The 14915-nt window shown below is 38.1% G+C and overlaps 1 protein-coding gene across 1 annotated transcript; it reads right to left on the bottom strand.

Moving 5' to 3' along the window:
- Window positions 1–13363: 13363 nt before the first annotated feature.
- Window positions 13364–14680, bottom strand: LOC149235208 (uncharacterized). Its single transcript, XM_089368487.1, has one exon. It carries the CDS (start codon window positions 14678–14680, stop codon window positions 13364–13366), a length of 1317 nt encoding a protein of 438 aa, XP_089224613.1.
- Window positions 14681–14915: the final 235 nt, after the last annotated feature.

Consider the following 14915-nt stretch of genomic DNA (forward strand, 5'->3'; position numbering starts at 1 on the left):
TAGGCAATATGTTTGCATCTGAGCCCAAATCTAGAATGATTTGATCCGTCTCATAGTTGCCAATTTGTGCCATTAATCACATCTCTCGCCCTGTCTGTGTTGCATGCTTTCCTAGTTTGCAGACCATGCTAGGTTCTTGCATATCTACGCACCTATTTATTAATTCTTGCAAGCCTCTAACCACCCTATTGTCGCGCAACAATTTAATGCATGTCTCTAAAAGGGTAGCTAGCATTGAGGGATCCATGTCCTGCTCAGATTGATCCCTGCTACCTGGGGTAGAGACCTCTGCGAAGCTCTCCCTAGCTTCCAGATATCTCTCCTTGCCAACCGCTGCATTTTTCTTACATAAGTTCCTTTTATCCTTTCCTGTGGCCATGCCACTTCTTAGTACCATGTTTACCTGGGGGTCTTCGTCGCGGGGTTCGGACCTCATCATCTACATGTTCTGGGTTGTCATAGGTTGCGCTGCCCTTTTTTCATGAATCTATGCTATCAGTGTGGGGCAATCTATCAGCTCATGATCGAATTGATCACAGTTGGTACAATCCCTAGTGTAATGTCCTCGTCCTCTGCAGTTATAACAGATTAGCTGCCTCCGACCCTTTCCTGGCCCCATTCCACCCCATCCTCGTCCACATCCTTGGAACCCACCACGCGTGATTGTCATGGCTGGATCCTGATCTCGCGCCTCATTCTGCATTCTATAGGTAGGTGACTAGTCCATTAATAATTGATAGCTATGATAGTCTCTTTCCTCGTGACCCACCAATCTACAAAGTTGCAAAATAGCTACTGCGGGGTCTAGTTGAATTTTGGCAATAGATGGTATTTATATGTGTTATGCTTTCCTCCCACCTGACAGATTACGCACGAGAGCAGGGTTGTCGTGCTTGGCCCTGCTTGTGCCTCTCGTCGCAATGGTGTTGGTCCCCCTGTTGCCGCATAATTTGCCACGACCACGGAGTGATCTTTATCATGCCCCTAACTCCTGCACTTTATACACCATACATCCTCCCGGACTTCTCGGAGAGGTGCGTGTTCCTGCTTTAAATTCTTCGTTTTCAAACACAAGTTTTGTAGCTGCGCTTGGATTTGCTAAACTCCCAACCCCGAGTCTTGTAACGGAGTTTCATGCAACCTCATCGCTATCTCCAATGCTTCAACCTGGGTTGAGATATTTTGTTGTGACAAAGTCATCCTCAGATGTGGTGTTAATGGTGCCATAAACCATGCGCAGTGCCGCGCCTCTGTTAGTGTCATGTTTGCTTCGTGGATAGTACTTTTCAATCTTTGATCCAAATCCCACTGGGTTTCACCAGGTATCATCGCGATCTCCTTGAACCCTATGATCGACTGTGTTTCTAACTTCGGCCGGCTAAACTCTTTCTTTAGTTCAGTCTGGATTTGTGTTGTCCTCGCAGTTGGGTAATTGCTTGAGTACTTTATGTATCATGTTAGTGCTCGGTCCTGCAACGCGCTAACTAAGGTAGCCTTTATGATATTATCATCCGTAATTCTATGTGCATTCCATACTGATGTTAACACGAACCAAAATTGTTCTGGATCTTTGCTTCCTGCTCCTTTGAATACCGGTAGCTGGATCGCGCTCGTCATTGTCAACCTTGTCAATGTACTCTGAACTGCTACTTCTCCTCGTCCCTTGGATCCTCCAATTCCTTCTTTATAGAGTCCCTGTGTTCCACATCAAACACCCCTTAGGCATATCCTGGTCCCGGCAACGAAACCATTTGTTGGCCTATATGGCCCTGACCCAGGTTCGGAAGAGTTATTTAGCCAAAGAAATCCCGCAGCTACCAGCCCTTTCAGCAACAGCCCGTGGGGCACAAACTGAGGTCTCACCTGAGGTAGCAGGGGAAGGTGTTGGAACCAGGTTTCAGCACCCATGGGAGGTCTAGATGTGGTCTAAAAGTTTCACGCACCGTTTCGCAGCCTCGCGCTACTCTGCCTCCACGCAGATCCGCAGCTGGGCTATTCCTGAATACTATTTACTTTATAGATCAGATCTACTTGTGATGGTCTTTAAGCAAACATTTAATCAAGATAACCAGTGCGCGCATTTAACAGAGATATAGATTTGCATTAACCTAGAAAATAATCATGCACATAAAGAATCAATAGAAATACCAATCATAAATTAACCACGTCTGCAATAGCTCACATTAACAGAGTGTTTCAAAATCAACTTATCTTTATTTCCACTTTATCACTCATACATTTAGATTTACCCGGCGCACTTTGCTGCAGGAGTCCGCGTACAAAGCTGCGGACTCTACGAGGTCTGTGTGCACACAGCTACAAAGCCTCTATCTATCACCCAATACCTTCGACTCAAACTTACATACGTGCATGTAACTTTCACAGACTCATAGCACTACACTACATTCTCTTAAAAAATAATTGCCTTCTACCTTTAGAGCCCCGCTCTATTTATACATATGGGTAAGCCGACTTACTCCCTACTATTTTATATTACTTCTTGGGTGGACAACCCTTTGACTCGACCTTTTACATTTCGCGCTCCGCATATTTCGGAGTTTTACAATATTTTTATCCTAACTTCTAGGCTCTCAGACTCAAAACTATTACGCGGGACCTCCGGTACCCAAGAGTTTTCTTAATGAAATTCAATTTCTCATGATAGAGTTCCAATAATTGAATGAACAAAATTCATATGAAAAATATGGCTTGTAATGTGTGTCATAGTAACGATTCAATACTTTGAAAATTGGCTTGTTATTCATAAGAGTTCCTTCAAACTAAGCAATGAATCTAATTTCATTGTTTTGGCAAAAATTCCTAGCATGAAATATTTTTTTTTTTTGTAAATTCTGAGTCTTCTTCGGAATGAAATTTTCATTAAATCGAATTCGAACGAAATGAGTTATCCGAGCTTGGAATACGTTTTTGCAAAACACTGTCCTTGGAAGAACATGTGAAATATATGGAACCGCTCAAAAGGGTTAGAAAATTATTTTGACGAATTCCATATGTGTCCCTCTGAAAAAAAAAAAACAGATCGTGGAATTTTGAAATTTTTCTTCACTTTTCTGCAATAATCAGCCAAAATTTACTCCTTGGGGCCACCTATGTTTTTCCTTAAATGGTCATCTAAAATATCATTGATCGAAATATGGACAGACTAATCAGACATTTGAAAAACAATCGTCAATATTTGACCTTTCACTTTGAGCTCTGAGAGAAAATGTCCCAAAATTTATAACTTACTGCTTGCTTTTACTCTAAAATTTAAATATTCATTTCTTTCTAGAAATGTTTTCCAACAACAGATCCACAAAATAAGGGTGATTGCCATAATTCCTTAGTGGTAGAAGGACAATGCTCGGAGGCTCAACAGAATCATTTTTTTTTTTTAAATAAAAGCATAATGGATCATAATTTTTAATGACTGTTTAACAATATAGCTCCACATGCCCATCAACAACTCCAATTTTTCCTCTTGATCTGCTTGCTTCTCGACAGTATCCAAAAATTGATCATTTTCATATTCCTTATAACAAGCGGTGATGATGCTAGAAACAAAGAGAGTCTTTTCGCAAAATTCATTCATTCCTTTATCACTGGATTTTCCTTTATGCTTGAGCTTCTAACAAATTGGAGGGCCAATGGAATTTGTCACCATTTACAAAACAACATTCCATTTATTTCTCTATCATAACAAAAGGATTAACTTTGAGCTCTTTAGTTGTATCTCACATTCATTGAAATGTGTAAGGTGTGAGATTAAGAGTTGCAATTTTTATTTCCTATAGATTCCTCCTAGCAATTTTGGAGTCTCTGGTATCCATTTATTCTATTTTCTTATTCTCACAAATGTTAAGAACTCCATTGTAATCCATAGAAAATATTCCCGTCTTACTAATTCAGAGGTCATATTTGATTCTCTTTTCTAGAACAATACCATCTGAATTTTTACATTTTGAAAACCCTTCATTATAGTCTTGAACTCTGTAGCAGAATGCATGGTCTCCCTTAAAACTGATTTTTCATCCTATTTAATATTTGCTAGCAGAGATTACAATTCATCAATTGAATTTAGCAGAGATAACACTTCAATAGTTTCCTCCTTCAGGATACCTTATCCTGGTGCTTTATATTGGCAGTTCCTTTGATGAAGTATAATATTTGTTGAATGATATACCTTGGTGCTTCAAACGTGGCGATTTTACGAGGAAGCAGATAATTTAAAAAAAGAAACTTAGTATCATTTTTTTTTTAACATTTCATGGCTTTATTTTTGAAGGATTTTTTATTCTCTTCATCATGAAAACTTGATCTACAACATAAGACTCCGACAGGGCACAATGTTTTTCCTCCAAAATTTTGAGAACTGTAGCCCAGTGGCCTCTAATTGAGCATTGAGTAAAAGTAAGAGAATTCTGAAACATAGTGTACCAAAAATCTGCTTCAGTTAGGATTGCTTTCTTTATTCTTGAACTAAAAAACAAATCGAACCAGAAATATTGTGAATGAAAATGTTCAACCCATGATCTTCTTTATATACAAATCCTATTTATAACATGGTTTAATTCTTTAGGTGAAGTCAGTTTTGCAATGGTACCACGCCAACATTTGAGTGTTGGACATAATGCCTCCGTACTGCTGAAATTCAGAACTTAAAACTCGCATGCACCATAAGAGTTTTTCAAATAAAAGTTTAGCACATACCCTAGAATCCATCACCACTTTTGACCAAAGAAAAATGACATATATTTCGCTACTGGATCGTAGAACTGATGAGAAAAAATTCCAGTTGCCTCCTTTTTTTTCGAAAATCTTTCACACATGAATCTTCTTGTACAAGGAAACCACCATCACTATTTGACTCTTTAACTTGGGTTGTATAACAACCTATTTATTTTCACAGTCAAATAAAAATGGTTTTCCCTTACAGATATATCCACATAATTCCTTATTCAATTCACTCTTCTACATAAGCATAAATTCATCTGAATATAAAACTCACGAGAATGTGACATGTATTCTTGTTCAAAGCTAAGCAATTTTCATTACTGTCAGCAAAGTCCTTTGTATAATGAGAGTATACACTATCAATTTCAACCACATTTCCTTCAAGAACCTCCATGTCGAAACCATTCATCATCTCACGAAAGGGAAAACATCCACAGCAGGTGTAAATTTATTTTGTTGAGGAAAAGTGTTTAACTCAGAAAAATTTGACATGCAACCTGTAAATTTGAAGAAGGAGAAAACTTTAGATTTAAATCAAATGGTTGTCTTTTCAACTCCTCCTTCTGTTGATAAATTTCTAGACACGAACATTTTCATCTAGAAGCTTCCCACATGCCCAAAGGTTATCCTCAACTTCTTTAACATCAATGAATATAAATTTCACGGTTTTGGATCCCCTCTGCCTAAGATAGAATGCCACATCAAGATGTAGGGCATCTAGATAATAAACTATAGGAGCAACCTCAAGAGGGCGAATTTATTTTGGTATGTTGAAGTAAAATTTTTGAAATCTCCGGTTCAACACCAACTATTTCACTGCTTCTCCTATGAATTGCAAATAATTCAAAAAGATATTGTTCATGAGATTTGTGTTCACCCTAATAACTCAAAAATATTTCTTGAAATTCTTGCAATAAACTGATTGTATTTGGCCTTAACATTGAAACCATTGTTGAGCATCTCCGGTTAATGAATGATAAAACAACCTGAAAACTATATCTTCATGAATAATTTCAAATTTGTCCAGCAAACATTCAAAAGGCAGCACACGTTGTTGTGCTATAACATAGCTTTCTCCACTAAAATGAGGCAGATATTTAAACATCTTGCATGGAAATCATGAAGAGTGGGTGGCAACTTTAGCGGTTTAAAAATTTCCTAAATTTTGGACTGGGTTTTGGGTTGACTAGAAGGCATGGAAGTGACTGTTATTGAAGACGACAAACCAAAATTTTAATGTTCAAGTTGAAAAATTGGGGATTCTGATATGGCATTGTAATGCAAACATGTTTTTTTTCATTTTCTTCTAAAGAAGAAATACGATCAAGGTTTACCACACAAGAAAAAGATAAATATTCTTATTTCAAGGGAAAAATACCTTGTTGAGGGTTTCGACCAGTCAGAGTATATAAGACACTAAATAACCCTCTTGACATTTAGGGTACAATAGACAATAAAAATGATAACAAAGAATAAGAATCCATTGAAAAATGGCACCTTCTGATACTTGATTTTTCCCTGCTACTTCTTCATTTTATATCAGAAAAAAATTTCCTTTCAGTAAACACTTTCCCAGTGGAGTAACAAAACTAATAATTAAAAACCAAACTTCATATCCAAATACTGATCTCCATTAAGAAATAGATATTAAAACCTAGGGAAAAATAACACAATGGAACCAAAAACTGTTTTACCACAGGAGAGAATTCCTGGCTGTGGGGAACAGTGTCCGAGACATTTTGAAATTGGATAAAAATAATTAAAATCAATGGTTGGAAGTATAATCCATGAAGGCTTGCAATGAAGAATTCTATTTCTAAAACCTTTTCCTCCAATAGAAAAATGTCAAGACGATGTGAGAGTTGCACAAGGCTGGACTAGACAAGTGGGTTGAACAAGAATACAAAAGAGAGACCAAACAAGGTACTTAAGAATATGAATTTAGACTACTCTAGAAAGAATAATGTAAGACTAATAAAATTTGAATAAGGTTCCTAGATGTGGATCACCCATTGAGGGCTTCAACATTAATTATCATGTGTACAATTAAGTAAATTCATTAAAATTAAAATTATCATGTGTACAATTAAGTAAATTCATTAAAATTAAATTGAAACACCTGTTGCATTTTACATTTTCCATGACAAGAAAATAAATTGATGAATAATGAGAAATAAGAGGAAAATAATCTTTGCAACTTCCCATAACTAGAATCAAACTACAATATAGTATGGTTATATCTTCCGGATCCATCACATTTTGTTATTTTATACATCGAAGTTTCGAACCATCCTCTGTGGTTCATCATCAGGATTTAGATTTGTGAAGAAGTCAGAGACAAATGAAGATGACTTCTTCACAAATCTAAATCCTGATGATGAACTACAGAGGATGGTTTGAAAAGTGGATGTATAAAATAACCACACATAATGCAGATCGCAGAAGTCTCAAATCCATTACAATATAGTATTTAGACTTCAAAAATATTTTTGAATTAGAATAACAATTCATAAAGACTGAACTCTGAACTTTTTCAAAATCTAATTTCCCTCCTTTTATCCCCTCGCCCGCTCCCCCTCCCTGATAGGATAGGCCAGTAAGGATTATTAATTAGTTACAAAATGGTTTTGATCAGTTTTGAAACTGATTCAGATGTAAAAATTGTCTTTCCTCCTTTTAAATTTACATTTAAATATTATATATCAAATAACATATATAATACTTATTTCTAAAGTGATTCCACTTATAACATAATTTGGGTTTTCAACCCAAAAATGAAGAATACACATACATGAGAAATAGTCATAATAAAGGAGGAGTGAGTGGGCCCGAATATTATCGCATTCTCTCCGTAAAATCGTTAGGGACTTGAGCAAAACTGTAAACTCCTTCACTTTGGAACCTTAGGCAGTTTTTTAAGATGAGGAGGGCGATGTCGTAAATGATCTTATCTGTAGATCTTTAGATGGAAGGTTTTTTAGAATCCACCTCCAGGACCATCTTCCTTCATAATTGTCGTCCACTTTGTCCTCCCGTAATTTCATGGATCTGGGTGTGCAAGTTGTATACCATCGATGGTGTTAGCACTTATATGTTTCCCATTATTTCTAATGTGTGTTTTAAATAACAACAAGTTCTTCACTATATATCAAATATTAAATAATGGTTTCTTTTTCAATCAACAAGAGTCTTGGAGAAGTGTCCGAATAGTCACTGAAACCACTTCGATATCCCAAAAAACAAATATATCTGAAACAACTAGGACTTCGCAGGGCTTGATTACATGGCACAACATGCATAACATTTTCTGAATCAAATTCAATTACTCATGATAGAGTTCGAATAATTGAATGAATAAAATTCACATGAAAAAGACGGCTTGTAATGTCTGGCATAGTAACGATTCAATACTTTGAAAATTGGCTTGTTATTCATAAAAGTTCCTTCAAAATAAGCGATGAAGCCAATTTCATTGTTTTGGCAAACATTCCTGGCATGAAATATTTTTTTGTAAACTCCAAGTCTCCTCCAAGAATAAGATTTTCGTTAAATGGAATTCCAACATAATGAGTCATCCGAGCTGGGAATACACTTTTTCAAAAACTGTCCTTGAAAGAACCTGTGAAATATCTAGAACTGCACAAAAGGTATAGAAAATTCTTTTGACGAATTCAATATGGGTCCTTCTGCAATAAGCAGCTGATATTCACTCCTTGAGGCCACCTGTGTTTTTCCTTAAATGATCATCTAAAATATCATTGCTTGAAATATGGCCAGACTAATCAGACATTTGAAAAAGGATCACCAATCTTTGACCTTTCACTTTGAGCTCTGAGAGAAAATGGCCCAAAAGATCTAACCTACGGCTTTCTATTACTCTAAAATTTAAATATTCATTTCTTTCTAGAAATGCTTTCCAACAACAGATCGACCAGATAAGGTGATTTCAATACTTCCTTAATGGTAGAAGGACAATGCTAGGAGGCTCAACATAATCAATTGTCTTTTAAATACAAACTTAATGAATCATAATTTTTAATGAGTGTTTTACAATATAGCTCCACCTTCACATCAACAACTCCACTTTTCTCTCTTGATCTTCTTGTTTCTCAGCAGTATCCAAAATTTTATCATTTTCATATTCCTTATAAGAAGTGGTCATGACGCTAGAAACAAACGAAGACTTTTCACAAAATTCATTCGTTCCTTTATCACTGGATTTTCCTTTATGCTTGAGCTTCTAACTACTTGGAGGGCCAATGTAATTTGTCACCATTTACAAAACAACATTCCATTTCTTTCTCCGTCATAACAAAAGGATTATCTTTGAGCTCCTTAGTTGTATCTCACATACATTGAAGTATGTAAGGTCTGAGATTAAAAGATGCAAATTTTATTTCTTATAGATTCATCCTAGCAATTTTGGAGTTTGTAGTATCCATTTATGCAATTTTCTCATTGTCACTAATGTTAAGAACTCCATTGTAATAAGTAGAAAATAATCCCCTCTCTTACTAATTCAGAAGTCATATTTGTTTCTCTTTTATGGGACAATTCCATCTGAATTTTTACATTTTGAAAACCCTTCATTATAGTCCTGAACTCTACAACATAATGCATGGTCTCCCTTAAAGTTGGTTCTGCATTCTATTTAATATTTTCTATTAGAGTTTATAGTTCATCAAATGAATTTCAAAGAGATAACATTTCAATGGTTTCATCCTTCACGATACTTCTTCTTGGTTCTTTACATGGGCACTACCTTTGATGAAGTATAATATTTGTTGAATGATAGACCTTGGTGCTTCAACTTGGAGATTTTACGAGGCAGTAAGAAATTTAAAAAGAAAGCCTAGTATCATTTTTTTGAAACATTTCATGGCTTTATTTGAAGTATTTTTTGTTCTCTTGAGTTGGGAAAACTGAGCTACAACACCTTTCATGGGGTATTTTTCCTTTTTGAGCTAGATACTCACTTAAAATAACTTCAACATGAAAACACACACTACATTTTACTTTACCAAATCTAATACTAAACTCGATCTAACTCACACTTGACCAATTAAAACACACTATAAATTTAGTCTACTCTGCATGCATGACTAATTAGCTATCTTTAATACTCCCCCTTAATTTACCGCTAAACCAAAACATGACTCATGACAACTCAAGCATGTCTACTCGTGTTAGTATCACCTAAGCTTATAACACCTAAGGTTCCTCTACGAAACTCAAATACATATTATGCTTGGATAGTGCAATGGTTGGAGTGTTGTCACAATATATTGTTGTTGGTCCTTGTTATTTCTTCTTAAGTCCATCGAAAAATCTTCGTAACCGTAGTACTTGGCATGTTGTTGATGTTGGTGCTACATATTCTCCTTTTGTTGATGAGAGTGTCACGATAGTATGCTTCTTAGATGCCCATGATATCACACCTAAACCAAGATGAAACACATAAATAGAAGTGCTCCTCCTTCCTCCAAAACCAAGTTTTTTTTTTCCAAGGAAAAAAGCGAAACTTTTTATTAAGCTCATAAAAAGTTTACATTGCAAATGCTGAAGCATCACTAATCTGACTGAGGGATTACCAAGACTGTTTTACAAAAATCTGTCATATGCATACACCTGTTTTTTGTAAGGTGCTGTGGCTGAACTGTCTACCTCTGAACCGAGGTGCCTTCCGAAACTATAAGAAAACAGCGGGCTGATTGCATACAAAAAAACCAAAACATTCCAGGCCTCTTCAACAATGAAGAAAACAGCCCGAAATGCAAAACTGTTGCTTTTAAATGCCGATATTAGTGCTGTTATGAAATATATATAATTACAAAAATTTTGGAATAAAAAGTAAAAATAAAAAACTGCCAGATTATAAGAAATTTTGATTATATGGCGGCTGTTCTGATCTTCTGGTTTGTCCATGATCTTCTTCTGTGATCTTCCAGCTGCCCAGAACCTGTTGAAGACCGTCTTTAGATAGCTGATCCGCTGATTCATTCCTTTCCCTGTAAATGTGGCGGAGGGTAAAAGAGATAAAATAAGATTTTAATCTCTGAACTTCTCCCAAAATCTGTTTTAATAACTGGTTGCTGCAAGTGCTATTTCCATTAACCCATCTGATCACTATTTGGGAATCCCCAAAAATTTGAATTGTGAGGGTGCGCCTTTGGATGAGCCAACACATAAGGAATTTCAGGGCAAGAAGTTCAGCAAAGTTGTTTGTTCCAGTTCCAAGACCCACAGAGGCTTTTAAGACATGCGATGGGGATTCATTGATGACTAAACCAGCGCCTGCTTTGTTGTTTTGAGAAGCACCATCAAAGAAAGCCCAAGGGATTCCTTCTGTGATCTGCAGATCTGGAATGATTCTTTGGGAATGTGCCTCCTTTGGCTCGGGGATACTAGAAAAAATGGCAGTGCTCTGGCTCACAGTGATGGCTATAGGAATTCTTTTATCCTGGAAAATACTCATGTTCCTGGTTATCCAAATACCCCAGCTAATGATGAGAGAGAGGTTGCGAAGGTTCCCGGATGGATGAGAGTGCCACCACTTCTGCCATGCTTCTTGAACAGAGTTCCCATCCCAATCTAATTTTTTGTTCAAAAGGTTCCCTACCTCAGCCCAAATTTTAATAGCTTCCGGGCATTTTATAAAAAGATGGTTTATAGACTCTGCTTCTGATTTGCACAAGGTACATCTCCCAGGCCCGTGCATGAATCTGGACTGTAGGATGTCCCAGGTTGGAATTTTGCTTTTTAGGATGCACCAGAACAAGATTTTTGACTTTGGGGGGCTCTTAAGTTTCCAGAGCTGTTTTGACCACCACTATGGATTTCCCCATCCTTTCTTGGACATAAGGAAATTATATCCACTCTTGGGAGCATATTCCCCAGAGTCTGCATGGGCCCAAATTAACTCATCATGTCTATCATTCAGGCGGACGTTTGTTCTGAAGAGTTCTTGAGTAAAGGTACTCCATTCATTCCACCATCTTTGTTCCAGTTCCAGATCTTCACCATTCTTCCAAGCTTGACCCCAAATGGATGAAGATCCCGGATTTGCCACTTGGCTAAGGTAAAGAAACCCTTTGTCCGCTAACTGCTGAACCAGTTCAGGGGTAAGTGCAAAGTTTTCAGAGCAGCCTATCCAGGGATCCTTTCCAATCTTTACCTTTTCTCCGCTCCCAACTTTCCAAGCTAGTCCTTGTTCTATCACTTTAAAAGACTCCAGAGTTGCTTTCCAGATTGCTGAGATGTTCTTTTGACTCTTGACAGGGTTCCTGATCCACACTTCTAGGGGAGTTGGATCTATATACTTCCTTTTAACAGTTCTAGTCCAGAGATTTTCCATCGTAATGAGTCGCCACCCAGATTTTGCTGCCAAAGAGAGTCTGAAATCGGGCAAACTTTTTATCCCCCATCCTCCCCAGTCCTTAGGTCTCGCCACTTTCTCCCAAGCGACCCAAGGGAGAACCGAGTTTTCTTTGGATCCTGCCCACAAGAATCTGCTACAGATTCTCCGAATTTTCTCCAACACACCTTTTGGGACCCATGTTAGAGCTGACCAGTAAACTGGGATGGCCAATAACACAAATTTTATCAGAGTCAGTCTCCCTACTCTGGAAAGCCATTTAAAACTCCAGTGCCTGATTCTAGCTTCAATTTTTGCAATTAGCCAAGACCAGTCCTCCTTCCTATAATCATTTGGCTTCAACCAGAATCCCAGGTACTTAAAAGGGGTTACCATATTGCACATTTCATATGGAAAGTACATGCTGAACTGTTCCTTTTCTTGTCTGTTCAGCCCTTCTATAATGATTTGAGATTTCCTGGGATTGATCTGCATTCCAGTAGCTTTCAAAAAGAGGTCAAAAATATTTTTCAACTCCTTTAATTCATTTATGGATCCATTAGTAAAGACCAGAATATCATCTACAAAGAGAAGATGAGAGATGAAAAGGTTTACTGCTGCCTCTATACCTTTTATCTTACCTTCCCTTCTGCTTTTATGAATCAACTGGCTTAGACCTTCAGCCACCAAGAGGAAAAGCAGGGGGGACAAGGGGCATCCTTGCCGCAGCCCTTTTTGTCCTTTGAAGAAGGGTGTAGCAGCACCATTTATAAGGAGTGCGTAACTAACATCTGTGATACACCCCATGACCCATCTGATGAAATCCACTTTGAAGCCGAGGTGTGTTAAGAGCACGCGAATATATGACCAGTTTATCCTGTCATAGGCCTTTGATAGATCGATTTTTATGACAGCACCCTTCTTGTTTTTCATCTTAACACTGTGAAGGACCTCCTGTGCCACCCCTATTGCTTCATGAATTTGTCTCCCGTTCAGAAACCCAAATTGTTCAGGAGAGATATGCCGTGATAAAATTGGTTTAATCCTGAGAGCTATCACTTTTGCAATTATTTTGTAAATACTGTTGCAAAGGGAGATGGGTCTAAAGTCCTCGAAGGAATCCAGAGCTTCCTTTTTTGGGATGAGGGCTATGAAGGTTGCATTGAAAGGACTATAAATCTCTCCCTTTAGTCTTGATTCCTCCACCACATCTGTAATTTCTTCTCCTATTTGCTCAAAAAAGTGCAGGAAAAGCTCTACCGACCAACCATCCGGTCAGGGGCTTTTCTCTTTTGCCATGGATTTTATGACACTTTCCACTTCCTCCTTCGACATCGGTTCCATTAGAAAATCCGCTTCTTCCTCCTCCACATATTTGTGAAAGCATTGCACTGTTTGGATTACTTCCGCTATGGTAATCTCACCGTTATCTTTGAATAAAGATTGGAAATGGTTCACCCCAAGGGTTGAAAGAGCTTCAAAGGTCTTAGCCTCTCTTCCTTCTTCAGATTTTAAGTGCCAAATTGTGTTTGCACTCTTCCTACCTTTAGCATAATTATGAAAGAAGCTGGTGTTGTCATCTCCAGCTTTGAGCCATATAGCTCTGCTCTTTAACCTCCATTCCTCCTCCCTTGCCAGCAAGATTTGATTCTTGTGCTTTTCCAGAGTTACAATTTTCTCCTTGGATTCATGAGTCGCATATCCGTCCATCTCTATGCTTTCAAGCTTTTGAAGCTCTTCAGTTATCTTTAATAGGTCTTCATTCTGCTGTAATTTTCTAGCCTTTGCCCATGAAATAGTTTCCTTTTTCAATCTTTTGAGATTTTCCATAAATAAGAACCCTTTACTTTCTTGGGAGCCTCTGGCTGAGTGAATCCAAGTGTCTTGGAACAATTTATTGTATGATTCATCTTGAAGCCAGGATGCATTGAATTTGAAGGGAGCTGGAGGTTTTGGGGGGGCTTTAGAGAGCTCAAGATAAATGGGAAAATGGTCCGAAGGGCCCCCTTCTTCTACCCATTGCCTGAATAAAGGAATTGCAGCAGATAAAGCCTCATTAATTAAGAAGCGATCTAATCTCTTCGCCACTCTGGCATCTCCAACTCTTTTATTCCTCCAGGTTGGTTTCAGTTTGATGAGATTCGCTTCTATGAGATTATTTGAAGCTAAGAGATTCATAAAGAAATCTGATTGAGGGTCCTCTCGTGCTGCGGGGCCCCAGGCTTCCGCACTTCCTAAAGAGAAGTTTAGGTCTCCTCCCATCACCAAAAAGTTTTTCTTCACAAGCGAGCTTCCCATCAGGCCGTTCCAGAAAGGCATCCTACCTTGACACGGCCCACAAATATTTATGATAGTTAAGGGAAATTCGAATTCTGTGGACTGGCACTCTATCCCCAACACCTGCTTCATTCCCCAACGGTTCCAGATCTTAGTTTTTCCCTCTCTGATTCCTACGGCCAAGCCTCCAGAGTGTCCGTCAGAATCCATGGCTATGAAAGACCATCCCGGAAGGAGAGCATTAAGCATTGATTCAACGTCCTCCCCTTTCCCCAACGTCTCCTGAAGAAGGAGGACATCCGCTTTGGAGTTCATCACTAACTCCTTAAGAGCCAGTTTTTTGGGTTTACTGGCTAAACCCCTGCAGTTCCAGGATGTAATTATCATTTTAAGGTAGATACGGGGCTTTGCACTGCTCTAAGTGCCCCTGTGATTGAAAGTTGTTTCCCATCTGCCACGTCAAAGATGGCCTGGACTTTGGCTTCAGAGAGCTTAGATTTCCTACCCCTTTTTTTCCCGGGCTGGCTCAAGGATGCAGAAGGATCGATGC

Source organism: Pinus tabuliformis, chromosome 8 (assembly GCF_031772625.1).
Source record: "Pinus tabuliformis cultivar Carrire ecotype Pingquan chromosome 8, CPIR1, whole genome shotgun sequence".
Taxonomy (NCBI): Eukaryota; Viridiplantae; Streptophyta; class Pinopsida; order Pinales; family Pinaceae; genus Pinus; species Pinus tabuliformis.